The sequence below is a fragment of the Ochotona curzoniae genome, unplaced genomic scaffold (assembly GCF_017591425.1).
Source record: "Ochotona curzoniae isolate NIBS_2020 unplaced genomic scaffold, NIBS_Ocur_1.0 scaffold_3208, whole genome shotgun sequence".
Taxonomy (NCBI): Eukaryota; Metazoa; Chordata; class Mammalia; order Lagomorpha; family Ochotonidae; genus Ochotona; species Ochotona curzoniae.
Window position 1 is genome coordinate 56,919,334 of NW_024467106.1, and position 26,275 is coordinate 56,945,608.

At 49.0% G+C, this 26,275-nt stretch overlaps 1 protein-coding gene across 2 annotated transcripts in view; it reads left to right on the forward strand.

Moving 5' to 3' along the window:
* The first annotated feature begins 14,024 nt into the window (after positions 1–14,024).
* Positions 14,025–26,275, forward strand: part of ROR2 (receptor tyrosine kinase like orphan receptor 2) — a 186,719-nt gene continuing 174,468 nt past the window's right edge. The window contains exon 1 of one of the 2 annotated variants that reach the window (XM_041004688.1): positions 14,025–14,124. In XM_041004688.1, coding sequence (XP_040860622.1) covers positions 14,028–14,124 — 97 coding nt within the window. In that variant the 5' untranslated portion in view covers positions 14,025–14,027. The remainder of the gene's footprint in view (positions 14,125–26,275) is intronic. The other variant, XM_041004687.1, reaches the window with a different exon arrangement.

The following is a 26,275-nucleotide window of genomic DNA, read 5'->3' on the forward strand; positions in this document are numbered from 1 at the left end:
TATCTATTTTGATCATCAGAGTATTGGCCTTGTCCGGAAAGCATATTATAAGTCCAGGTCAAAGCATCACCGCCGCGCTGTTGGTTTGCCCGGGCGGTCTCAGCCAAAAGCTCTTGCCATAGGCTCTTCCAATTTAGATATGATCCGATATTAGGGAGAACAGCCTTCACCACAAATTGCCAATCAGAGGGAGTCATATTCATTCCCCCCATACGTTCTAACAGGGACAAAGTATAATTGGCGTGAAGACCATATTGCTTTACAGACATGGCCAATTCTCGCACTAATGCTGCATCTACCTGTCTGTGAACTCTTTCCCTTTCTTCTTCTAAGACGGGGAACATATCTTGAAGTTCCCGGCGCGCGGCTGCATCGATGAAGGAAGAGCCGGCACCATAACTCATGGGCGGGGCAGATGGCGTCACAGGAGGAGGAGCCATTGATGAAATGGCTCCAGAGTCCTGAGGCCATGGGCCGCGCGTGGCCGGCGCAGTAGCACCGCCATTATCTTTCTTCTCCTTTTCTAATCCTTGTCTATTTCCTGCAGGTTTACGTTCTAAGCGCCTATCCCACTTATACCCTTCCTCAGCGTCGGAAGTCTCCGAACTTGATGAGGAAGATACTGCTTTAAGTTTCACCTTTATTTTTTGCTTCAAACCGGTTCTCCTCTCCCGCTCTGTTTCTGAGAGACTATCCTGGGCAGACTGAAGGGCTTCGTCACTCTCTCTGACCGCTCCCTTATGGGGGGCATAAACCATCTGCAAAAATTTCACCAGAGAGACTTGTGCGCCCATGTCTATAACCAGAAGCGGCGGCTCATATACCTCCGATTTATGCTCCTAGTCACCCGAAAGTTCTCCCTCTCAGAGCTCCTTACCTGTCTTTTGGCCGCAGTTCTGACTTCGTCCCGTTTTGAACGGGAGGCCCCCTCCAAGTCCCGGGTTCCCGGCACCAGTTGTCGCGCCCACGTGTCTTACCACCCAGCAATAAGACGCAGACGCGAGTGAAGCCTCCTGCGGTAAAATTTATTGTGCACACCAACATGAAGAGGAGGGACGCGCCGAACCCCGGCAGGCTTTCTGCTCTTATGTGCTGTCTGGCCCCGCCTCCGCCGATGATAGGTCGGCGTCATGATTACGCAGGGTTCTGGGCGACTGGATTCGTCAGTCCCAGTGTTTACGTGCCTGCCGCGCCGCAGCTCACTGCGCATGCGCTAGGCGCCTGCGCAGTACAGTGAATGCTAAGTGACTCTGCACCAAACACCAAGATGTGGCTTTTCTGGCCGGCGCCATTTTGGGTACGGCATGTAGCCAGTACATACAGATATGGCTGGCAACATGTGTGTGTGTGTGTGTGTGTGTGTGTAGCATGTCTTCTCTTTCTGCCACTCTGCCTTTTTTTTCTCAAAATTTATTGATTTACATGAAAGGCAGAGTGACGTAGAGAGAAAGACCTTCCGGCTTTTGGCTCACTCCCAAATGGCCCCAACATCTGGGGCTGGGCCAAGACGGGGGGCTGGAACCCCTTCCCATCTTCCCCTGTGGTGGCAAAGACTGAATCCCCTAGGCCATCATCTGTTCACTACCCAGGTGTGTTAGTAGGAAGCTAAAGTCGACCAAGCACTCTAGTAGAGAATGCCAGGGTACAAGCTGTGGCTTAACTTTCTCTGAATGTTGTATTTCCAAAAAGTCCTTGTTGAAGCCTTAGACTCCACTGAGATGGCACTGGAAGTAGGAGATTGAGGAGAAAATGAGGCTTACGTGAGGTCTGGAGGGTGGGGTCCTGGGATGGGGGTCAGTGCCGTCATCTGCATATCATTCTTTCTCTCTTTTAAGATGTATTTATTTCTATTGGAAAGGCAGCTCAGATTTTATGGAAAGAAGGACACACAGAGGGTCTGGCATGGTGGCCTAGTGGCTAAAGTCCTCACCTTGAACGCGCCAGGATCCCATATGGGTGCTGGTTCTAATCCTGGCAGCTCCACTTCCCATCCAGCTCCCTGCTTGTGGCTTGGAAAAGCAGCCAAGGACGGCCCAAAGTCTTGAGACCCTGCAGCCACGTGGGAGAACCGGAAGAACTCCTGGCTCCTGGCTTTGGATTTGGCACAGCACCAGCCATTGCAGTCACTTGGGGAGTGAATCATCAGATGGAAGACCTTCCCCTCTGTCTTTCCTCCTCTCTGTATATCTGACTTTGCAATAAAAATAAATAAATCTTAAAAGAAAAAAAAAAAGAGAGAGACAGAAAGATCTTCCATCTGCTGGTTCACTCACCAAATGGCTGCAACAGCCAGAGCTGAGCCTATCTTAAGCCAGGAGCCAGGAACTTCCTCCAGGTCTCCCATGTGGGCGCAGGGTCCCAAGGCTTTGGGCCATCCTCTACTGCTTTCCCAGACCACAAGAGGGAGCTGCATGGGAAGTGGAGCAGCAAAGACATGAAGCTGTGCCTTTATGTGATCCCAGCATGTGCAAGGCGAGGATTTTGGCCACTAGGTTACCGTGCTGGTGGCCTTCTTCTTAGATCTCCTTATAAGGACACGGTCGTTTTGTGCCAGGGCTTATCCTTCTCCATTTCATTTGAACTTGACTGCCTTCATGCAGATCCTCTCCCCAAATAAGGTCACAAATGAATTATTGGGACTTAACACTTCAATATAAGAGGGGAGCACAATTCAATCCCGAACACTCTGTCATCCTATATCAATGACCTCCCCCCAATTTTCCTTTCACAAGTATAACTCCTATGTAATTTTGCTCAGCCTAACTATGGCGGTTAAGTTGTCCAACAAGCATTGTTCATCTCTAATGGTACAGAGTCACTTCTCTGCAAATGGTCATCACATACAGCACCTGCGACTCTCAGAGCCAAAGCAGACTGGTCTGAAGACAGCACAACCTGGGGGAGGGACCTGTGCCCTGTGTGCGTACAAACAGGTGCTGTCCCCCAGAGCTTGCGGCAGAAGCAGAGATCAGAGCGGATTTATTGCAGGCTCATGCTCTTCAGAGCATTCTAGAACTCAGATCGTGCTTCCTTTTGTAGGCCAACCAAAACATCCCCGATTTCCAGTACTCCGTGTCTGGCCCCCTAGACTCCTGTCCAATCTTCAATATTCCTCCATACAAATTTCTTCTTCTGTTCTCCTGCAGAAATATGCCCTAAGTAACACAAAAATCAGGACCAATCAGGAGGTAAGTGTAGACCATGCACTGCCTGGTATTTCCACAAGCCACGCATCAATTACAGCAGTCCCGTCACGTCACAAAGGAGCTGAGACCTTCCTGTCATCCAGTTACATCACAGCCCACGCAATGCCACAGCACACTGTTCATCTGTTTGTGGTGATACTGAGAGAAGCATAACTCATGACAACCTCCCCGCTTGATGCATGTACTCTTCTGTCATTATTTTAAGATTGTACTCCTACTTACATGTCATGAAGGTGATTGAGAGAGTACAGGCTGTGTTGCACCTGCAGCAAACCTGTCACCAGAATCTCACAGGTACCATGTCTCATAGGTGTGTTCAGAGACCATATTCAGTGACTGACACGGAAAGCACCCTCTGTTGGGATGATGAACTTTTTTCTGCCAAAGACAGTTGGGGTAGTTGTAGCATCATTCACAGACCATATAAAATTATGGATTAAAAATAAGCCTGGGGCCCGGCGCGGTGGCGCAGTGGTTAAGGCCCTCGTCTTGCACGCCCGGGATCCCATATGGGAGCCAGTTCTAATCCCGGCGGCCCCTCTTCCCATTCAGCTCCCCGCCTGTGGCCTGGGAAAGCAGTCGAGGACGGCCCAAAGCTTTGGGACCCTGCACCCATGTGGGAGACCCGGAAGAGGCTCCTGGCTTCAGATCGGCACAGCATCGGCCGTTGCGCTCACTTGGGGAGTGAATCATCGGATGGAAGATCTTCCTCTCTGTCTCTCCTCCTCTCTGTATATCTGACTTTCCAATAAATAAATAAATTTAAAAAAATAAATGTAATAGTTAATAAAGAAGAAATTTGTATGAAGGTGACAGATCATCAGGAAAAGATGAGAGCGGGATGGAAAGAAAGACCACAGCACACCACTCCACAATCTGGTACAGAGAAAAAACAGCCCGTGACATCCTGTGCCAAAACTCACATTCCTGGGATAAGTCGTGCTTAGTTGTGATGCATGATCTATGAAAACACTTGAGGAAGTTCATGGGAAATAGGATCAAAAGACGAGTGCATTTTTGTGCAAAGAATGAAATCCACAATGGTAAGGAATCTTCGAACAGTTCATGGAAACTGTACATAAGGTACGAATTTCAAAGGGTTGCGTCAAAGTAAGTCTATCTTTTAATTCCATTTTCCAGGAACTTTTTGAAGTCCTACTGATTTATCTGTAGGATTGGTCTGCTAAAATACTGCTTGGAATATTTTGCGTTTGTTCTCTACGGTAATGACATATAGTACTGTTTTCTCACACTGCCTTAGTCTAGTTCTAAAATCAACGGTAATGCTCTCCTCACAGATTGAGTACGGAAATATATTTTTATTCTCAGTTTTATGGCAGATTATAGCAACATATGTATGGATACATATGTAAGATATATATATATATATATATATATATATATGTATGTATATATATATATAAAATCTGTGTTGTTTTTCCTGAGATAGAATTTGCCAATGAAGACATCAGAGCCTACTATTTTTCTTTTCTCTTTTTTAAAGGCTTATTTTATTTTTATTTAGAAGTCAAATATACAGAGAGGAGGAGAGACAGAGAGGAAGATCTTCCTTCTGATGATTCAACCCCCAAGTGGCCACAACAGCTGGAGCTGTGCTGATCTGAAGCCAGGAGCCTGAAGCTTCTTCCACATCTACCACGCAGGTGCAGAGTTCCAAGGCTTTGGGCCATCCTCAACTGCTTTCCCAGGCCACGAGTAGGGAGCTGGATGGGAAATGGAACTGCCAGAATTAGAACTGTTGCTCTAAAGGGATCCCAGTGTGTGTGAGGCGAGGACTTTAGCCATTAGGCTACCATGCTGGGACAGAGAATCTACAATTTTTCTTTGAAGGTCTTTAACAAGAGTGATTTCTTCAATAGACACATGGTTATTCTGCTTATCTCTTTCTTCCACGATAAGCTTCCATAATTTTGCGACTTTCAAGAAGCTGACCTGATACAAAAGGCTGTTGGAAATATTGGTGTGAATTTGTCTAGAGTATCTCCTTTCTTTGGACACCCAAATGATCAATAATAACATTATCTCCCTCACTCCTGCACTTCGTCTTTGGTGCCGCTCTGGCTACAGGCTCCTCAGCTTTATTGATCATTTTAAAGGCTCAGTTGCACTGTTTTTTTTCTGCCCAATTCCTCTCTGATCTTAACTACTTCCTTCTTGCTTACTTGCAGTTAAATTGCTTCTCTTAGTCCTACTTTCTAGCAGTAAAAAGCTGAAGTCTTTAACTTCTGTGTCGTTAATTTTTCTGGAAGGATGACTTTAGCAGTATCCCCACAATTTTGATGTACACTCTTCATTTGCATTCAGGTCAAACTACTTTCTGTTTAAAAATATTTTAAGATTTATTTTTATTGGAAAGACATATACATATACATATACATATACATATACATATACATATACATATACATATACATATAGAAGGAGACAGAGGAAGATCTTCCATCTGATGATTCACTCCCCAAGTGGTTACAATGGCTACAGCTGAGCGAATCTGAAGCCAGGAGCCAGGAACCTCTTCCGGGTATCCCACATGGATGCAGGATCCCAAGGCTTTGGGCCGTCCTCGACTGCTTTCCCAGGCCACAAGCAGGGAGCTGCATGGGAAGCGGTGACACCAGGATTAAAACCTGTGCCCATATGGGATCCTGGCATGTGCAAGGTGAGGACTTTAGCCACTAGGCTACTGTGCCAGGCCCTCCAACTACTTTCTAACTTTTGCTTTTATTTTTTCTTTGCCCCTTCTACTATTCAGAATTAACAGATTTACAAACTATGGCAACTATAAACTAATTTTTCATCTGGAAAATAAAGTACATAATATGATGATCTGTTTAGTGCTGCCATAATTAATAGTAATTACTTTTACATATGATTTTCACTGTATAGTAAGTACCATCCTAAATGTTGTACATATATTAATATATTTAATATTCTTTCCATGTAAAATAGTTCATTCACAACAGGGAAGTAAGAATTGCTATACAATGTAATTCACAAAATGTTTGGATTGAGAGTACAAATTGCAGGATGGTATGCCTCTTATATCATTTTGCTACATTGCTTGATTAAGGATTATCAAGGATTATTTTCTCATTCTATGTCCATACTAAATTTCTTTGTCTCTCTATAGAGAAAAACACTTTGTGTTTTATTATTTCAACAAGTTCTCAAGCTTGCTGTTTCAACTAGTCTCCATAAGGTTCAGTTGTTACTGCTCATATCACTTTTATGATATGGCATCTGGCTATCCAATAAATACTGACAGGAGTAGGGGGGGGAGGATTCATGGCATAAAGCATCATTTATGTAATCTATGTTCCCTGTGAGATGCATAAATCATACACTGCTGTGTAGCAGGATACAAGGAGCTCCCCTGTGTGGCAGCAGAGCAACCAGAGCGCAGCTGTGAAATGTCAGAACCTTCCCGAGGAGGAAAACCCTGCTTGAGGTGGCAATCCTTCAGGAATGCAGCCTCTGGCAGAGCTTGTGACATCACTCTGAAGGCCTGATGGCATCAGGGAGTGGGTGCCCCAGTGATCCCCCAGGGAGGCTGCAGGCTCTGCGTGCTTCTGAGGACTGTCCCTGCTCTTCCTCACCATCAAGACAGCATCCTTGTAGAGACTGTCTCCGAAGGAGAGAGAGGAAAGTGAGAGCAGAAGCGGTCATTGGAACCAGCCCACAGGAGAAACCAGCGAGGGCTGAGGAAGTTGTTGCATATGGATAGGGATATGTGCTAAGGACAAAATACACCAGCGAAGGGACAGCTGGATCGAGTGTGGACCAGGGGAGCCAGGGAAGGCGCCACTGAAAGTCAAAGTGAAGTAGCATGCTTGCAAGTCTCTTAGAGAATGTTCCAGACAGTGAGGAGCTGTGCATAGTCTGTAGAGAAGACCAAGCAAGCGAGAGTGGAAGGAGCGAGAGACAGAGGGACAGGCAGCTTTGAAGGGGAGCATAGCCAGACCACGTGGAATCTGAGCACCTCTGCAAACACACCTACTCTTTAATTATTATTATTATTTTTTATCACTAAGTCAGATAAGGAGGAGAGAGGAGAGACTGACAGGAAGATCTTTTGTCTGATGATTCACTCCCCAAGTGACTGCAACAGCCAGGAGCCAGGAACCTTCTCCAGGTCTCCCACATGGGTACAGGGTCCCAAGGCTTTGGGCCGTCCTCGACTGCTGTCGAGGGAGCTGGATGGGAAATGGGGCTGGGATTAGAACCAGTGCCCATATGGGATCCCAGCACTTTCAAGGCAAGGACTTTAGCCGCTAGGCCACCGCGCCAGGTCCTCTGTCTCACCTCTTTTACAATAAGAGACCACAGGTGCCGGGAAAGTCAGTAGGTTAGAAGGGAAAAAACACAAGTTGGGTTTTAAGCACATCTTCCAAGCTGCCATGTTGAGATGATTTTTCACACAGCAAGGGTAGAGACAGAATTATCATGTAGGAGACCATGGAGCTGATTGGTCTGCGAGAAGCTGGCAGCTGGGATTGTGGAGGAGACCCATATTGGGTGGTTGAGGGATGCTTAGCAGATAGAACCAACATGTTCATGGACAGATTGGATGTGTGAAAAACTGGAATCAAGAAACATGACTTCTGGCCGGAGCAGTGTTTACTGAAATGACAGATTGTGGGAAAAACAGATCGGAAGAAAACATTAGCAGTGACTCTTTGGATATTTCAAACCTCAAGTGGAAGTCTCAGCTATGTCATTGGACAATTGGCCTCAAGATTTGGGGGCAGGAATTCAGAGGGGAGGTATTCGTTTGAGAATGTCAGCATTTAAGATGAGGAGTTACAGTTGATCCTTGGATTTAGAAACATGGGAGTCACTGAAAACCTTTTCCAGACAGCTTTTGAGGAGAAGAGGAGGTGACATCCTGGCAGAGGCGACTTCAAACTGAGTGAACATGGGGAACGAACTCCCTGCTCCGTCAAACAGTAAGACTGACACACTCTTCTAAGACTCTGGCAATTAATCAAAGGCTTGTAGCAATGCAGGGAAGGTTAGAGAAAAAAACTAAAGAAAAAAAGTAGGCCCAAGTAAGATGGAGTCTCAGTAAGAATAAAGAAATTTTTTGTGGTTCCTGCACAGTGGCCTGGCGGCTAAAATCCTTCACTTGAACACACCAGGATCCCATATGGGCACCAGTTCTAATCCCAGCAGCCCCGCTTCCCATCCAGCTCCCTGCTTGTGGCCTGGGAAAGCAGTCGAGGATGGTCCAAAGCCTTGGGACCCTGTACCCACATGAGAGACCTGGAGGAAGTTCCTGGCTCCTGGCTTTGGATCAATATAGCACTAGTTGTGGCAGTCACTTGGGGAGTGAATCATCAGACAAAAGATCATCCTGTCAGTCTCTCCTCCTCTCTGTATATCTGACTTTTCAATAAAAATGAATAAATCTTAAAAGAAAAAAAAAGAATCCATTTTGTGATGATTAAGACCCTGATTTTGATTTACTTCTCTCCACTGTCTTTATAACCCTTGAAAATAAGTAGCCTGGACGGCATCAGACAGGGCAGAATAAGGCCCCAGTCCCAGAGAACCATAAATACTTATGTCCAGTGCTTTCCTAGAACATTCCAATTGAAAGGCTTTGATTTGGTTCAGAGCTTGCATGGTGAGAAAAGTCTTTTCCCAGAAGTGTTTGCTGAAAATGTTCAGAGATAATTACTTGACTTGACAGCCAGATAGCTGGGGAAATCAGCTGGCTAACAGGAAAGCTTGAAAGAAAAACCTGAAAAATGAGATGTCCAAAGGGCCTTTGTGAAGCTCCATTCCAAGGCATCTGGAAGACCATGCACAAGCGTGGGTCTGTCTGTGTACACATGGGAGATCCAGGGGGATCCTAAGATCTCACTGTGACTCATCCTGTGGTGCGGTGTCAGCAGCAAGTGAAGGCTAAGGCAAGGTTGACAGCTCTGACTGATTGTTGAAGGTATATCCCAAAATGCTTACAGAGCCCCTCTGTAAAATCTTGAAGATTCATTGCTTCTGAGTGTTCAGAAGTAAGTCCAATAGAGTAGCAAATTGAAGCTGCAGAAGAGAGCAAGGAGAGAATAATATCAGTGGTCCAGACCACGTGGGGGCTGAAATGCTTCAGTGATGTCTGTCTTGTCAGGCGCAAGGACAGTGCACCTCTCTAAAGAGAAGAGAAAAGAAAGAGCTGCACCGGGGTGGCTGAAGACCAGGAGCCAGCCAACAGCTAGCAGGCTGAGTCCACATTGAGAGTTCGTGGAGAGCAAAAGGGTAGGAAAGCAAACCAAGCAGGAAAAGACTGCATCTCTGGCTAGATGGATGGCCCAGTTGAATCAGCGAGACATGATATGATCAGTCAACAAGAATCTGACATCATTAACACACGCATGGAGAGTAGGCCTGCAGGTGGACTAACCAGAATCCCTGCTCTTGCCGTTCCTTAAAAAGTAGCTGTTTTCTCTCTAAAATCTACCCACTGGGCCTGGCTAGGGCGAGAGCCTCCTTCCCTTTCATGACTGCTTTCTGATCATTCTTTATCCAAAAATCCAAGGCTGAAACCTGAAGCCTTAGGCCTCTTCTGCTTGCCACCTTCTTGCCACAATGACTTTCCAGCTTCCAGGCTACACAGTCCCTGCTCCTTCCCTAATACTGGAAGGGCTCAGCCTTTCACGTACTGTCACTCCCTCTGACACGACTCCTGACTTAATTCTTGATTTCAGTAAACTCGTAGAAAATTATTTTAACATTCAATTTAAAATATTCTTTCTCTTTAAAAGAATTTAACAATATATTAGATTCTCATGGCATCTCCTTGTGTGTCTGTCCTTGTTCCCTGGCTGCCTCTTGGGTCAAATTGTCCAATTTCATAAAGAACTCGGAAGCTCACCAACGAGATGACATGTCACCCAATTAAAAACTGACCAAAGGATTCAGACAGACATTTCTGAAATTTCTGGTATGAAGTGCACTTACTTTCTCTTTGAACTTGCTGTTTATTATAAAGATCAGGGCCCAGTGCGATAGCATAGTGGTTAAAGTCCTCGCCTTGAACGCTCCGGAATCCCATATGGGAGTTGGTTCTAATCCCAGCGGCCCCGTTTCCCATCCAGGTCCCTGTTAGTGGCCTGGGAAAGCAGTCAAGGATGGCCCAAAGCTTTGGGACCCTGCACCCATGTGGGAGACTCAGAGAAAGCTCCTGCCTCCTGGCTTCAGATTGACTCAGCTGTAGCCATTGTGGCTAAATGTGACTTACAGCCGAAGGTAAGTAGGAGTTACAGATTTCTTCCTACTTGTCTTAGCTATCAGTTTCTGTGTAGCAATTAGCCCCCAAATGTGATGGGCTAAACAGCATGCTCTGCTGATTTCACATAGTTTTTTTTTGGGGGGGGGGGTCAAGAGTTCAGGAAGAGCTTAACGTGGGATGGTACTGGCTCAGGTTCTCTGGAGAGGCTGCAGGAAGACGCCAGCTAGGGTTGAGATCATCTGAAGACTCAACAAGGCTTGAGGGTACTCTTGGGACAAATCACTCACATGGCTGGTAGGTCAGGGCCTGATTTGTGGGTGGCAAATCTCCCTGCCAAACCACAGGGGCTCCTCACACGGCAGCTAGCGCCCCCTAGCATGAGTGATGCTAAAGAGAAGCTGGAAGAAACCTTGCAGTCTTTCACAAGCTAGCCTGTCGCATCTACAGTGCAATGTTAGCAGGTGCAGAGAGGCAGGGCGGGCAGTGGAGGGAATTTGACCAATCTCATACACCAAGCGACAGGAGTTCCTGGAGGCAGATGATGACACCCCCAAATGGGAGACAGCCCTGCTGATTTTTAAAAAATGATTTTTTTAAAAAATTGGAAAGGCAGATATACAGAGAGGAGGAGAAACAGAGAGGAGGAACTTCCGTCCTCTGATTTACTCCCCAAGTGGCCGCAATGGCCACAGCTGCGCTGATCCGAAGCCAGGAATCCAGAGCTGGGGGCCTCCTCCAGGTCTCCCACATGGGTGCAGGGTCCCAAGGCTTTGGGCCATCCTCGACTGCTTTCCCAGGCCACAAGCAGGGACTTGGATGGGAAGCGGGACTGCTGGGATTAGAAGCGGTACCCATATGGGTTCCGGATGCGTGCAAGGTGAGGACTTTAGCCGCTAGGCTACCACACTGGGTCTGGCAAAATACCTTTTTAAAAAGCTTTAAGGAATCTTATGCAATATAACTCACATTTAAAAGCATTTTTAAAAGATTTATTTATTTGGAAGAGTTAGAAAGAGAGAGAAATACAGTGAGAGAGAATCTTCCATCCACTGGTTCACTCCCTAAATGCTCTAGTGAAGAAGCTGGGAGGTTCTTCGAGGTCTCCCACCTGGGTATAGGGGCCCAAGACTTTGAGCCATCTTTTGCTGCTCTGCCAGGTACACCAGCAGGAAGCTGGATCGGAAGTGAAGCAGGCAGGACTGAAAAGGGTGCCCATGCTGGGTGTCGTGTTGCACCACAGTTCTGGCCCCAATACAATCAATATTTCTAATCTCCAACCTAGAGATGGTCAGGGAATGTTCGGTTTTGACCTGAACTCTCAGGGCATGTTAGAAGGGACTGAGTCATCTGAAACAGCTAGCGAGAGGAGGCCAGGCTACTTGTTCCGGGGTACACAGCAGCAGCAGCAGCAGCAGCAAGAGGACATTGCCTTATCCCCAGTGACCCTGGCCGACTGGTGTCCCAGGCGGGGCCCCCCAGAGTCCTTCTTGGCAATCCCTGTCTGGTTCCCCCTAGATCCAGAAGGGACAACTCCACAACTGAGGCCTTCATGACTAACTCTTACGGTCTTACTTATTTTGTAGGCATCCTTAAGAGTTCACCATGGAGGGGCCCGGCGCGATGGCGCAGTGGTTAAGGTCCTCGCCTTGCACGCCCGGGATCCCATATGGGTGCCGGTTCTAATCCCGGCAGCCCCGCTTCCCTTCCAGCTCCCTGCCTGTGGCCCGGGAAAGCAGTCGAGGACAGCCCAAAGCCTTGGGACCCTGCACCCGCGTGGGAGACCCGGAAGAGGCTCCTGGCTTCGGATCGGCATAGTATCGGCCATTGTGCTCACTTGGGGAGCGAATCATCGGACGGAAGATCTTCTCTCTGTCTCTCCTCTCTGTATATCCGCCTTTCCAATAAAAAAAAATAATAAAAATAAATTGTTATTTTTAAAAAAAGAGTTCACCACAGAGGCTCAAAGAAGGAAACATATGGCAGTCCTCAGAGAACAGCAGAGAACACCCCTCTCCCCTGCTCAGCCTGGCTTCCGCGTGGGCAGTAACGTGCTGTCTGAGAGGGGCTTCAACAGTCTCCCAAGTTGGATCACGATTTTCGCCGGGGCAGCCCAGGATCCCCCTTCCCCGCTTTCCAGTAGCCCCTCCTCCGTGTGAGAGAGAACTACGGGCAGTGTTCCCCCTGGAACAAATTGGACAGAGAGGCTGGGAGGCCCTTCTCCGAGTGTGTCAGAGGAATTCTTGCCTTGTTAGAGGCAGTTGGAGGGCTATTGGGAGAGTGAGATCAAAGGCTGAGAGTGGGGCAAGCTCAGAGGCCTCCAGCTCCAGCACCTAAACCCAGAAATTTCTTTAATTCCCTAATTCGCGTTAATTAACAGGGAATGGTGGTGACCCCCCCTCCCCCAACTCCGCAAAAACAACCAACACAAGGCTTGCTGATCAACTCAAAGATAAACCTCACGGGACAGACAGGGGGGATTCTGGAGAATCTGAATTCTTTCCTCCCAAGAGAGATAAAACAAAGAAAACGTCTCGATTACAAGCAAAAGGGTCAGGCCTTCCAAATGCAGACCTTCGCATGTGTGGAGCCGCACCAAGAATAAGCAAGAAAATATGCTATTTGAATTGCGTTCAAAACGTCTTTTACAAGTGAAGCAAATTACTTCTGCATGTTCTGGGGGTTCTGCTGAGAACAAATAGTGTTCTGCCTTTAATGGGTAAAATTACACAATTTGCTTTTAACATAAACCCAAAGCCACAGTGACTTCAGATAATATCGCACTCCCGCGGCCCCTCTCCCAGCAGTTCTGAACATTCTTGGGGGACACGGCCGTCCCCAAGGGCCTGGCAGGGCGCCGGCAGTGACAACCTGGCCTGTTTCTTTTCTTGACTATGTCCCTCTTCCAACCCCCCAGCTTCTCCTGTTCCTGCCGCTGCCGCTGGCTTTTGGGACCGGGCTGCTCTCCAGTTGGCTGCAGTGAGGCGCACAGGATCGCTTGGAGTTACTGACCTGTGTTCTGTCCCCAGGTGGTGGGTGACGCCCGCTACGCGAGCCTCCCTTACCGTCCACCTGGACGCTCCCAAGGAGACACCTTTGTGTCCGAAACGCAGGCGGGAGGGCGGGCGAGAAAGCAAGTCCTGGGAGCGACAGGCGGTCCCTGGGCTCCCCACCCGCCGCCCGCTGCTGGCGCGTCTTCCCGGCAGAGGGCGCCGGCGCCGATCTCGCTCTGCCCATCGGGGCGGGCGAGCCAGGGACCCTGCCTCCTGAGCGCCCGCCCGCGGTCCGCCCCCCGCGCTTGTCCCGGCGGCCGGCGGGACGCCCGAGCCCGCGCCCGGGAGCCTCCCCCAGCGAGCCCGCGCCGCCGCCGCCGCCGGAGCGGAGCTGCACGTCTGAGCTGGCAGAGGAGCACGGCGACCGAGGAGATCCTCCAAGGGGACCAAGTTGGGAAGCGCCGGGGCACAAGGAGGAGCGGACCCGCAGCCCCAACGGGGTGGTGCCGTGCGGTCCCGTGCCCCGGCTCCGAAGCCCGAGCGCGGCAGGCGGAGGGCGGCCCGGCCCTCACGGCCAGCGGCATGGCCTGGGGCTCGGCGCTGCCGCGACGCACGCCCATCTGCGCCCCCGCCGTCTGGGCGGCCGTCGCGTTCCTGCTCTCCGTACCCTGGATCTCAGGTACGCCCGCTACTTCCCCGGTTCCCGCGTCTCGGCCGCCGCGCCGGCGCCCGCGTTCCACAGCGAGGGGCGCCGGACAGGGCCCTCCGCACCGCACCCGGCGCCAGCCTCGGCCCCCCGCGCCCGGGTCCGCGCCCCCGGCCGCCGCGGGGCTGGTTCTAATAAGCCGCGATTTGGGGCGGGCTAAGTGTTTCCAGAGCTGGGAGCGGGCGGCGGAGCCCCTCGCCGGGGGCTTTGCGAGGGTCGTGGAGAGCGAGCGAGGGTGCTGCTGAGTGTGTGCGCGCCAGGGGCCGCGGACCGGCATCCGAGGCTGTGCGCCCTGGGTCTCAGGACTTGGGACTCGTGCCCTTCCTCCTCGAGGTTAACCTTTCTGGGCACAAGGATCCCAGAGGTCCCTGCCTGCTCTGGAGGGCCCCACCCCAGGTCTGGATGATGCCCGGCGGGCTTCCTGGTTGGGCGAAGGCGGCTGTGAAGCGTCCCATAGCTCCCTGATCCTGACCCTCCACCCCGGCCGCAGGGTTGAACGCGCTCTGGCTTCCTTTTGTTGGCTCTTAGCCTCCGCTCTCCTCCACTTGGGGATGGCTGAAGCGCGGTGTGTTGTGGTGGCTGGGGTCGGTCTGGAGAGGGGGAGGGGAGGAATCCCTTGAGGACCCCAGGGAAGGCGTTCGGCTGGAGGGGTGGAACTCGGCTCCCGCGTGATTTTCTTTCCCTCGAGGGGAAACCCACAGCCCTCGGGGAACTCGGCTGCCTGGCCTTAGGGCGCGCTAGACCCGGGACAGACGCAGAGGGGATGGCCGGAGGTTTAGAGGGGGGCGCTGGGGCGCCTCGTTTTGGGTGTGGAGGAAGGCGGCTCTGATCTTCGCCTGCTACACCCCCAGAGCAACCTCCGGCCTGCGCGCCTCGGAGCGGGATTCCGGACACCCCGCTGACCAGGGCGAGGGCCAGCGGAGGCTTCTGGACTCTGAGAACTAGAGACCGAATAAGTTCGCTTTGAGTTTCAAAAATGCGTGGGTTCGCTCCTTACACAGCCGGGGACTTCAGTGTTCATTCCAGCGGGCAGGTGTGGCCGAGGGCACCGTGGCGGGCAGGGGGCGTCGGGCTCCTCTCGCGGCGCACCGTGCGCTCCAGGTGTCCGGACTGCAGCCCTGGCGAACCCTAGAGGAGCAGTCTCTCCAGGAAAGGACAGAGGGGGTGGGGCGTTTCGTTTCAGCAGATGCGGATTACGTCAGACATCCCCCCCGTCGCTGAATTTGGAAAGGGGGTTTACTTTTCTGTCGTCGTGGGTTAACATGTAAGTCCCCGAGAAACTGGGTAAAATGAGAAGTAAACATTTTTAAGTTGCGGCCAGTCGCTTGTGACCTCGGCCGACTGTGCAGCCCTCCTCCTAACCTTCCGAGTCGGGAGGTCCAAGTGCTGGAAGATTGGGGTGGAGTGGGGCTCCCCAAAACGGGTTGCCTCGCCCTAGGGGTTACTGAGCCAGAGCCTGTGGCCAAGCCCGAGTTGATCTTCCCGCCAAAGCCTCAGTTGGCCGAGGCGGTTCTGGAAGGTGCTGGAGGTTCTGCGTTTGAGGCAACACCCTTGAGAAGGGATCCTGTGTCCTGGCTTAACGTGAGGTTGTTCCCAAAACAGCGAAGTCGCTTGTGTTTGTCGTGGTGTCGCTTAAAACAGCCGCCGGCTGCGAAGTGTGTGCTGAACAAAGCAATCCATTTTCCTCAGCCTTCCAGCATGTGTTTTCTCTCTGGTGAAAATAATAACTGTAAAGGAGGAGGTAGGGTTTGATTCTCTAAATTCTGGATTGCTAGGTTAACCCAAGACTCAAAGAATGTGTTACAAGTCATGTTCAGAATAGGGGTAGACTTCATCATTACAGGCGATTTGGGCGTTGTGGGTATCGTTTCTGTTAGAAGTCCCTGCACGAAGCAATTGACTGTGCAGAAACCTGGAAAAACCATGATGCAAGACTTGTGAATTCCTACTATGTATTTTTATGTTCCCTAAAGAGGCAGAAATTTGATTTGGGACCCTGGACCCTTCCTTAGGTCGGCTGGGAGTTGATGGAGCTGGGGGGTCCTTCTCCCCCATTTTGATAATGTAGTGTTTTCCTCTGGTTCAGATTCCTGAAAGTCGGGGCCCTGAGTGTATAATGACCCATTAAGAGGAAAATAAATGAAAACATCTTATATAAGAAGTCTTTGTGGGAAAAAAATGTGCTTATGGATGTAATGTAGTAAGGCAGCATGTTTTTCTTGTTAAGGCTGTGTACCAAGCAAAGAACTACACTTTTGAAAACTTGCTGGTGTTTAATAAGAAGATTACGTGTATCCTTGGCATCCCACTTGATAAGCAGGGTCTGAGCCCCCGAGACTCTCCTGGTCACCGGGGAACTCTAGTGTCAGGAGGCTGAGCTTCTGATTGGTAACGCAAGCTGCAGTTTGAAAACCCAGGAGTTGAGCTTCCTCCATTGGCTTGTCAAACAATCCGGCTTTAAACACATTTTTTTTTTTTTCCAGGGGTGGTTTTTGGTGGCAGTAGATGGCAAGATTGAGGAGACCATGTGGGAAGACTTTTCTATTTTTATTGTTCAACATTGTTTCTGTTCTTGATTACAAGTGCAACCATAATTGGGCTTCGTATGTTCCTCTGCATTGTGGTGTGACTTGCAGTGGATCCCTGTTGCTGCTTCTTCAGGGTTTAGCCTGCCATTAACCTCCTAGACTTTTGAAGCCTGACAGAGTCTCTCTTCTTTACACTGCCTGGTCTGTTATTGGCAATCTTGTTTTTCTCAAGTCAGAGGAGTGGAATCGCAGGTTTCAGCTGGGGTAACCGACACTCCTTTAAAATGCATTCCGCAGGAAGCTGGGGTGGGAAGTGTTGACCCTTGAAGCTGCAACCTGGAGAAAAAGGGCTTGGGTTCCCTCCCGGGCAGGACCCAATTGGCCTGATGGAGCCTTGGAGATTTGTGTACTCCTGGCTAAGTCTGTTCTCTGGGAGAATTCTAATTATGTAATTCCAGGCTGTGTTTCTGGGATAAGAAAGTGCGATCCTGTTAGCGCCTGCCCATCTTTTAAAAATGGCTCCTCCAGGACAGTGACCTTTTGGTGTTTATCAGGTTGCTTTCCTGGGAACCTGGTGCCTTCTGGAAGAGACCTTCCCCCACTAAGGCCTCTTCTGGTTACTGGGCAGTGATGTGGGGGTGGAGGCTCAACTTGGGCATCACACAGTTGTGCCTGGAGGGGGGGCTCCCCTGGGGCTGGCTCTTCCTAGTCCCTCCTCTTTGGATCCTTAAAAAATTAAAAAATAAGTCATTCTTTGGATGTTTCCTTCTTTGGGAACCCTGCGGTGACCACCTAGTGGACCCTTTTTCTACCCAGCTTGAGAGGTTTCAGAGCAAACAAACCTGGCTTTTGCATCGCAGGACAGGCTTTGCTGTAGAGGTAAGGAGTTCTATCTGTCACACCCCTGCTGGGTGGCCAGTTTCAGGAGAGAACTCGAGGGCTTTGAATTCTCTGTGAGTTTTTGGGCTCTGGTTTTGCACAAGAGCACAGCCCAAGAGCACAGCGGAGGTCATCGGGTGGTATGCCCTTCTTGAGTTCTGTAGCCTAAGTTCAAGCGAGCTAGAGGGTCCTGGCTCATTAGTTAAGGCTGCAACAGGCTGGGGTTTTGTACCAGCCTCCTTTTTGCTTCCAGCGTGGTTTTGCCGAGGAGCCTGCCAAGTTGGAAATGTGGGCGGGACAGTTTGGCTTACATGTTCAGTTGTCAATAAAATATGTCTGGGGTGTAATCTGTTTAAAATCGTATTCACAGAGTGGTCAAAGAATGGTTGAACAACGTGGGGAATTTTCACAAAGCATTTCAAAAATAGGGAATTGTATTGGTGTGGTTTGCACCATTTTTGGGATTTCTGGGGAGTGTTTTCTTTTAAGTCTTTACAATGAAGGAACCAAAGGCGGGCGGGTTGGGGGGGTGGGAATCAAAAGCTAAAGGGAAGGAAATAATTACAGAAAAATTTAAACTGATTCAACTAAGTAGTTCGCTGGTCCTCCAGAAAGTCTGAAGTTCTAACGGGAAGTGGCTGGCGTGTGTGTGTGTGTGTGTGTGTGTGTGTGTGTGTGTGTGTGTAGGTGTCTTTAATGGGCGCTGGAATGGGCTTCAGTGAGCACTCTGTCACTTGGGAGATGTTATCAGGAGAATGTGGCTGCAGCTGGGATGGGTCCTGAGAGTGGCAGGGCTCCCCACGTGTTCCCAGCCTAATGGCTTCCACATCCTCCCCGGGGGATACTTAACAGTGCCTAGTGAGAACAGCACTGCGTGGTGGCTGGACTCCTATGCCTTCAAAGATAGTAGCCACAAGGCGAATGTGGGTATCTAAAGTTAGAATTAAATCAATTGAAAAGTAATTAAAGATTCGGTTCCTCCACTTTCCTGGCCTCATTTCAAATGTCAGTCAACACTTAGGGCCATGGCATTTTTCTTTTTTCTTTCTTTCTTTCCCTTCTTTTTCTTTCCTCCTCCCTCCCTCCCTTCCTTCCTTCCTTCCTTCCTTCCTTCCTTCCTTCCATTTTTTAAGATTTCTTCCATTTTTATTGGAAAGGCAGAATTACAGACCAAGACATGACCTCAATGGCTGGAGCCGGGCTGATCTGAAGACGGGAACTTCTGCCAGGTCTCCCACGTGGCTGCAGGGACCCAAGGATCGCAAAGACTGCTGCTGTCTCAGGCCATAAGCAGGGAGCTGGATCAGAAATAGAGTAGCTGAGACAGAACCATCATCCCAATGGGATGCCAGCACTGCCGGTTCTGGGGCTTTTCCTAGCGACCTTGTTGATTGTGTAGATCAGGCTGAATAAGCAATGTTAATATTTTGACAGCATTGAGTCTTTTTTTTTTAAAGATTTATTTTATTTTATTATTATTATTATTTTTTTTTTTGCAAAGTTATGTACAGAGAGGAGGAGAGACAGAGATCTTCTGTCCCATGATTCACTCCCCAAGTGACCGCAACGGCTGGTGCTGAGCTGATCTGAAACCAGGAGCCAGGAACTTGTTCCAGGTCTCCCACGTGGGTGCAGGGTCCCAAAGCCCTGGGCCATCCTCGACTGCTTTCCCAGGCCATAGGCAGGGAACTGGAGGGAAATGGGACTGCCGGGATTAGAACCAGTGCCCATATGGGATCCTGGCACATTCAAGGCGAGGACTTTAGCCGCTACCCTACCGTGCTCGGCCCAATAGCACTAAGTCTTATAGTCCATAAACGTGGGATGTCTTTCCCATTTGTTTAGATCTTTAATTTCTTTCATTAGTGTTTTGTCCTGTTCACCTTGGTAAAATCCGTTTACAAATATCTTATTTCTTTTGATGCTATTGTAGTGGAAATTGTTTCCTGAATTTCCTTTTCAGGTTGTTGACTGTTGGTTTATAGAACTAAAACTGATTTTTACATGTTGGTGGTCTGGCCTGCAAGTTTATTAAATTTGTTTATTAGTTCAAATAGCAGTTTTTAAAAAATTAATTTTTATTGCAAAGTCAGATATACAGAGAGGAGGAGAGACAGAGAGGAAGATCTTCCGTTTGCTGGTTCACTCCCTAAGTGGGGTTCAATGAGCCACTTAGAGCCAGAAGCCAAGAGCTGCTTCCCAGTCTCCCACATGGGTGCAGGGTCCCAAGGCTTTGGGCCATCCTCCTCTACTTTCCCAGGCACAAGCAGGGAGCTGGACGGGAAGTGAAGCAGCTGGTATTAGAACTGGAACCCATAAAAAAAAAAAGAACTGGAACCCATATGGGATCCTGGCGCATTCCAGGCAAGGACTTCAGCTACCAGGCTACTGTGCCTGGCCCTCAAATAGCCTTTTTTTTTCTTTCTTTTTTTTTTTGTCGATCTTGTTCTATATGTAAGATAATATCCTAGTAAGCAGGCAGTTTTACTTCTTGTTTTCTGATTTGGAGATTTTTAGATTATTTAATTTTATTCTACATCTGCTTGACCTGACAGAATTATTTTGAATGAAAGTGGTTCAGCGCTGGACAGGTGGTGTTACTGGCACGGTGGGCCACGCCTGTCCTTGGTTACCTACATTCCATCTCAGATTGCCTGGATTGAAGTCTGGCTTCCACTTCCCATCTAGCTTCATGCTAATGCACACGCTGGGAGGCAAGATGAGTCAAGAACTTGGAACTATTCCCCCCCCAACCCCCCTGGAAGAATTCCTGGCTCCTGGCTTAAGCCTGGCCCAGCCCTAAGGAGTGAGCCAGAGGATGCTGTGCTGGCTCTCTGCCTGAGTACAATTGTTGCCCTGTTAGCGCCAGAATCCCATATGGGTACCCGTGCCGGTGCCTGTCCTGGCTGCTCCACTTCCCATCCAGCTCCCTGCTTGTGGCCTTGGCAAGCAGCAGAGGAAGGCCCAAAGCCTTGGGACCCTGCACCCGCGTGGGAAATTTGAAACAAACTCTTGGACCCTGGCTTCGGATCAGCGCAGCCCTGGCCGTTGTAGCCACTTGTGGAGTGAAACAGCAGATGGATAATCTTTGTCTTTCCTCTTGGTAACTCTGCCTTTTCAAGAAAAATAAATAAATCCTTAAAAAAATAAGGCATGAATGTAAGAAAAAGTTTTCACTGTTTGTTAAATATTGTGTTGGCAGTAAGCTTTTGCGGTGTGGCTGCTACTGTTTTGTGATCGGTCTTAGTTTATTTTCATGTGGTTCTCTAGGCTTTGACTTGTGGAACACGCTCAGAAAGTAAGTCACTCAAGGTAGGAGGGGAAGCTAAAAGTGCACTTCAGGGAGTCAGCAAACACAGTGGTATTGCAGGTGGATCCCATCCTGTACTGCCGGGGAGAAGGGAGGTAGGTGAGGTCGCTGTTGGACCTGGCGCTTTTCGACTTTGTGTCTCAGGTTACAGGAAAAAGCAACACCCACTTGAATACAAGCCTTCCTGTCTTGGTTTTTCAACGTGGTGTGATGTGGATGTTCTGAAAAGTCTTAGTGCAAATCGTGGCGCAGGAAAAATGAGAGGTGTGTTGTTGATGCTGTTAGAAGAGCAAGGGTTCTTACTGCTGGGGGAGGGAGGTAGAAATCAGGAACAAAGGCAGGTAAGCAAGGGCCTGGGGGGTTGGACTCCGGTCCCAGTGAAACTCTTATTCTCATACGTTCATATTCATGTGTTGAGGGTACTTCAAGAAGTTCATGGAAAAAGGAATGAAAAGATAAAGTTATTTTGGTGTGAAACATTTTGAAAACCATGCATAGGGTTTTTTTTTCATAATACACATTTTCCATGATCTTTTTGAACACCCCTTGTGTCACAACTTTCATTTTTGTTTTTATACCAAAGCAAACTCATCTTCCCTTCATTGCATTTTCCACTGACTTTTGGAAGTATTCTAGTAAGTGTTAACATTAGAAACCCACAGGGTACAGAATGCATTTCATCCTTTGTGCAAGTTATTTCTTAGCACCTCATTAGCAGTGAGTGTGCTCAGGGCTGGGAACGGGGTTTGTAGGAGCCGCTGCGTGTTGCAGGGAGGTGGGCTGAGCCTGGAACGTGTGCTTATGGTGGGATGTAAGCCAGTCTTCAGGAGGGTGGGGGGTGGTCAGATATGCACAGGGACCAGCTTGAAAGAACTCCCCGAGCAAATCTTGGACCACTGCTGAAATATCCAAATAAAGACAAGTACGGGCTTTCTGGAACAACACAGTGGAAGCATGCTATTCATCATCAAGAAGTAAGTGAGCAGGAATGTCAGTTTTCTAGGATTGACATGGTGAAGTACCGTCGACTGAGTGACTTAACAGAAATCCAAAGTCAGGGTTTTGGCCTGTTGACACTCCTTCCAGAAGTTTCTCTCTTCAGGTTCCCGGTGGCTTCTGCTGCCTTGGCCTTGGAACACATCACTCTGATCTGTATTTTTGCCTTCTTTCCTGGGTGTTCCCATGTGTCTTCTCTCTTTTGAAGAATACCAGTCATTGGTCTTAGGGCCCATGCTGAACCCTGAATGATTTCATCTCACATGCCTTAGGTTCTGAGTGGATACCAGGTTTTGAGGGGATGCTACTTGAGAGCTACGTTGTACCCATACAGGGATATATTACTATAATATAGATAAATGAGAGAAGCCTGGGAGAGAGGAGGCTTCTCTGGGAGAGCCGATGTGACTGGGAAGTGAGTTGGAAAGATGACATTTGGCAGCAACGATTGGATTAATTTAGACAAGACTGGTCACGAAGTGCCAGATGTAATTAAATGGAGCATTTTTGGTGAGGAGCCGGTTGCATTGCGGTCTCAAGCATTTCCTCACAGGCTCCTCATTCGCAAGCGGACAGTTATAAACTGTCTTGGGAGACTGGGCATCACTTTAGCTGAGTTATCGGGGTGACAGCAGGAGGTCTTGAGAAGGAACAGGAGTCGGTCCTCCTGTCGGAGGAGCATACATCACTGCTTGGATTGTGTGACAGCGGGGGACGCAAACCTGAATATAACAGTGAGCCAAAGTCAGGAGGCTCCAAGCGAGGGGCGTTTGCTGACACCATTGGTCTACTGCAGAACAGAGTATCCATGTCATGAGGTTGGGCCATCTAAAAGGATATTACAGGAACAGGAAGCCAGTTGCAGATTCCCTTCCCAGCCTTATGCTGGTGGTGGAGGGGTGCGTGATGCGTGTCGTGGAATATTCCTGGGACCACTGATGCAATTGGAAGGTAGACATAGATGACAGGTTGCTGAAAAGAGTCGTCGGAGGGAGCTTGCCTGGTTTTGTTGGTTGTGCAAAGGTTGTGTGAGAGAATCTCTTGGTTTTTGAGAAACGCACACAAGTTTGGCTTGGTGGCTAATAAGCTGTTCAGGATACCCAGGCTCTGTAGTGGAGTGCTGGGGTGCCAGTCCTGCTCCTTCTTCCTGCTGAGGCACACGCTGGGAGGGCTCCAGGTCGACTGAGTCCTGCTCCTCGCTGGGAGGCCCGTGTCGCATTCCTGGTTCTCGGTGTCAGCCCGGTTCTAGCCTTGGCTGTTGAAGGATTTTGGTGTGTGAATCAGCAGATGGGAATGGTATGCCCGTCTGCCCTCTCAGTTACATGTATTGTTTTAAAGGCAATGTTACATGTTGTATATTATGTACTGAACATTTAGAATGAATGATAGAGTTTGACATCTCTCAGGAGACTAAAGTGGTAATTTAAAAAAGAAATCAGAATTAGTGTTACAAGAACAGGGCTAAGACTGGGGAGGGGATATGATTTAGATGCCTGCAAAGCCACATGAGACTTAATTGGAGGGACCCCAGATTATGACATCTTGGTCTATCTTCAGATTTCCAGAACATTTCACTTAAAGTTTAGTTACAGAAAACTTCAAATATATGTAAAACTAGGCTAGTCCAGTGAACCTGTGATGGCTTGGGTGTCTGCTTCCTGAACTGTGTTGGATTAAGAGTGGGTCTTCCTCGGGACAGGGGAGAAGAGCCTTTTCCAGTCCTTGCCTGGTTCCAGCTCTGGGCCTCCACCCTCTATAATGACCAACAAGGTTGCCCCAGAACCTCCTCCCCCCAACACACTCACACACACACACACGCACACTCACACACACACACGCACACTCACACACACACACAAATAGGAATAGATAAGCAGAGAACAATAAAGAAAGATAGGTCATCAAAGACTCACACATACCCTGTTAGATAGAGCACAAAGAACAAGTACCCATCACCAAAGTTTGAGAGATTTCTCTGCAACTTCCTCCAAACCAGTTATGCACCTCAATTGTTAAAATGTCATTGAACTAGTCACAGGAGGTACTTAAGAACCTACATGTTATTTTAAGATATTGTTTACTTAGTGCTGTGTAAATTAACTCCATAACGATATATATTGTTGCTGTTGGGGCTTCTAATTGATCGGAATCTTGCTCTCTTGGCCCTGCCTCCGGACCAGGGAGGGTCTCCCCAAGAAGCGGATGAACTTATCTGGAGAATAAGATGCTGGACTCTATGCTTGGTATATGCTTGCGGTGAAGGTGTCTCAACTGATCTTGAACTGAGGTCTCACAACAGGGTGGAGGAGTCCCGGGGGGGGGGGAGGGGTGGGGAGAATCCCAGTACCTATGGAATTGTATCTCATAATACAATGTAACCAATTAAAAAAAAAAGAGTGGGTCTTGGGGGATGTAATGACATCATACACATGCCTTGCTCAGGAGTGCGTCACTGATTTTTTTTAGATCTCTTGGAGACTGGGGAGGATGAAAGGGGGAAATTCCTGAGCCTAAGGAACTGTATCATGAACAATAAAAATGAAAACAACATCTGTTTATTTTTATTTGAAAGACAGAATTCCACAGAGAGAAGGAGTGACACACAGAGAATCTTTCATCTGCTGGTTCGCTCTCCAAATGGCCTCAATGGCTAGAGCTGAGCCTGTCTGAAGCCAGGAGCCAGGAGCTTCTGGATCTCCCAGGGGGTGCCGGTGCTCAAAGGCTTGACCGCCTGCTTTCCCAGCTGCATGAGCAGGGAGCGAGATGGGAAGTAGAGCAGCTGGGAGGGGAACCAGTGCTCATGGATGGTGGTGCTGCAAGTGGAGACTTAACTTGCTATACCATGTGGCTGGCCCCATTGCTCTTATTTTGTAAGCCAGGTTTCAGGCGGCTCTAGGCTCTTTTGCCCCCTGCCTTCTGCTGTGTGTGGTCTCAGGCTTTACTGTGAGCACCCCTCTGGGCGTTCACAGTAGCATGGCTCCACCTGAGGAGCAGAGAGCAGCTTGCACCAGAACTCAGGTTTGCTGGCTCTTTGAACTTTATCTTCACAGACTTCAGAATGCTGAGAAATAAATTCCCGTTATTTCTGAGGTTTCCAGTCCGTGGTGTTATGTTACAGCAGCGTGACAGAGGGACGGAACTCAGAGGGGGTACCCATCTCTTTTTCACTAGCTTCAATAGTTGCCATGTTCTGTGCTGTGTTGTTTTGCCTGCCTGGCTTACGTACTGGGCCCCAAACAGCCATCTTATTTTCACCTGCGGGGTTTCAGCGTATATTGTATTCTTGTCATAGAGAATGACATTAGCCCTGCGTTTTATCTGATACCCAGGCCCTGCTGTTGTCCCCAGTCATTTGGAAACAGCTTCTTGTAGTCATCTTGCCCTCACTGGGATCCAAGCAAAGTGGATCTTTGTTCCTTCTCTGGACCTACAACCAGACCCCAAGATCTCCTGTGGCCTGCTGGCTGTGAATTCTTTTTGTTTTTGATGATGTTTTTATGGTTGAGAAGGATGCATGCTCATGTAGACCACTGATTAGGGTGGGAAGGGTTGAGGAATAGGGAAGTGTATGAAATGCTTTGTTTTCAATTTTCTTTTTCTTCTTCCTGCGTCTGAGGAGTCGGGGAGAGAAGGGGAAAAGCCACACCCAGCATCCTAACTGCATCCGAACCTGGGGATGGGGAGTGGCCATCTGTTGTCATCCCAGGGTTCCTGATGGTGGAGCATGTCTCGAGGGTTCTGCTCAAGTGGTCTTGGTAGTTCTAAAATGCTGTTGATTTCGCTGTTCCAAGGATGAGGAAATCCTTCCAAGGTCCGTTGGCTGACACAGTCCACCCTAGAGTCTCCGCTTGCCCAGACGCTTGCTGTCAGTGCTTGGCTGGAAGAGTGTCCAGTTCGTTCTGTCCTTCATCCTCTGCTATGATGTTAGATGCGCTCTGCAGGCTCTAATGGACTGCCATATCCCCCATGTGCATCTACGCATGCCTTCTATTGCACCACCTTCAGCAACTGAGGAGTTCCGGTTCTGACACATGCACTCCACAGTCAGATCACAGATTCTGTGATTCTCCCCCTGGGTTGGAATTCTGAGTCCAGAGATTCAGTTGCAGGGGTCTCCCAAGAAACCTTGTCTGAAGTGACCTCAGACCTGACTCTGGGGTGTGTTAGCCATTATGGGATTCGGCTCAGTCAGCCACATTAGCCTACACATACACACTGGCGGTTGCAGTTACTGGGTCAGTTCTGTCTCCAGCCCCATCTTTTATGCAAACCAACAAATGCTGTGGCCCAGGTCAGTCTGGTCCACCACACATTTGGCACTGCCCATTCTGGCATGCTCCAGCAAAAGTTCACACCCATGCTGAGGTATGCTGTAGCCATGTCCAGCCCAGTGTGCTGAGCTATTCCGGCT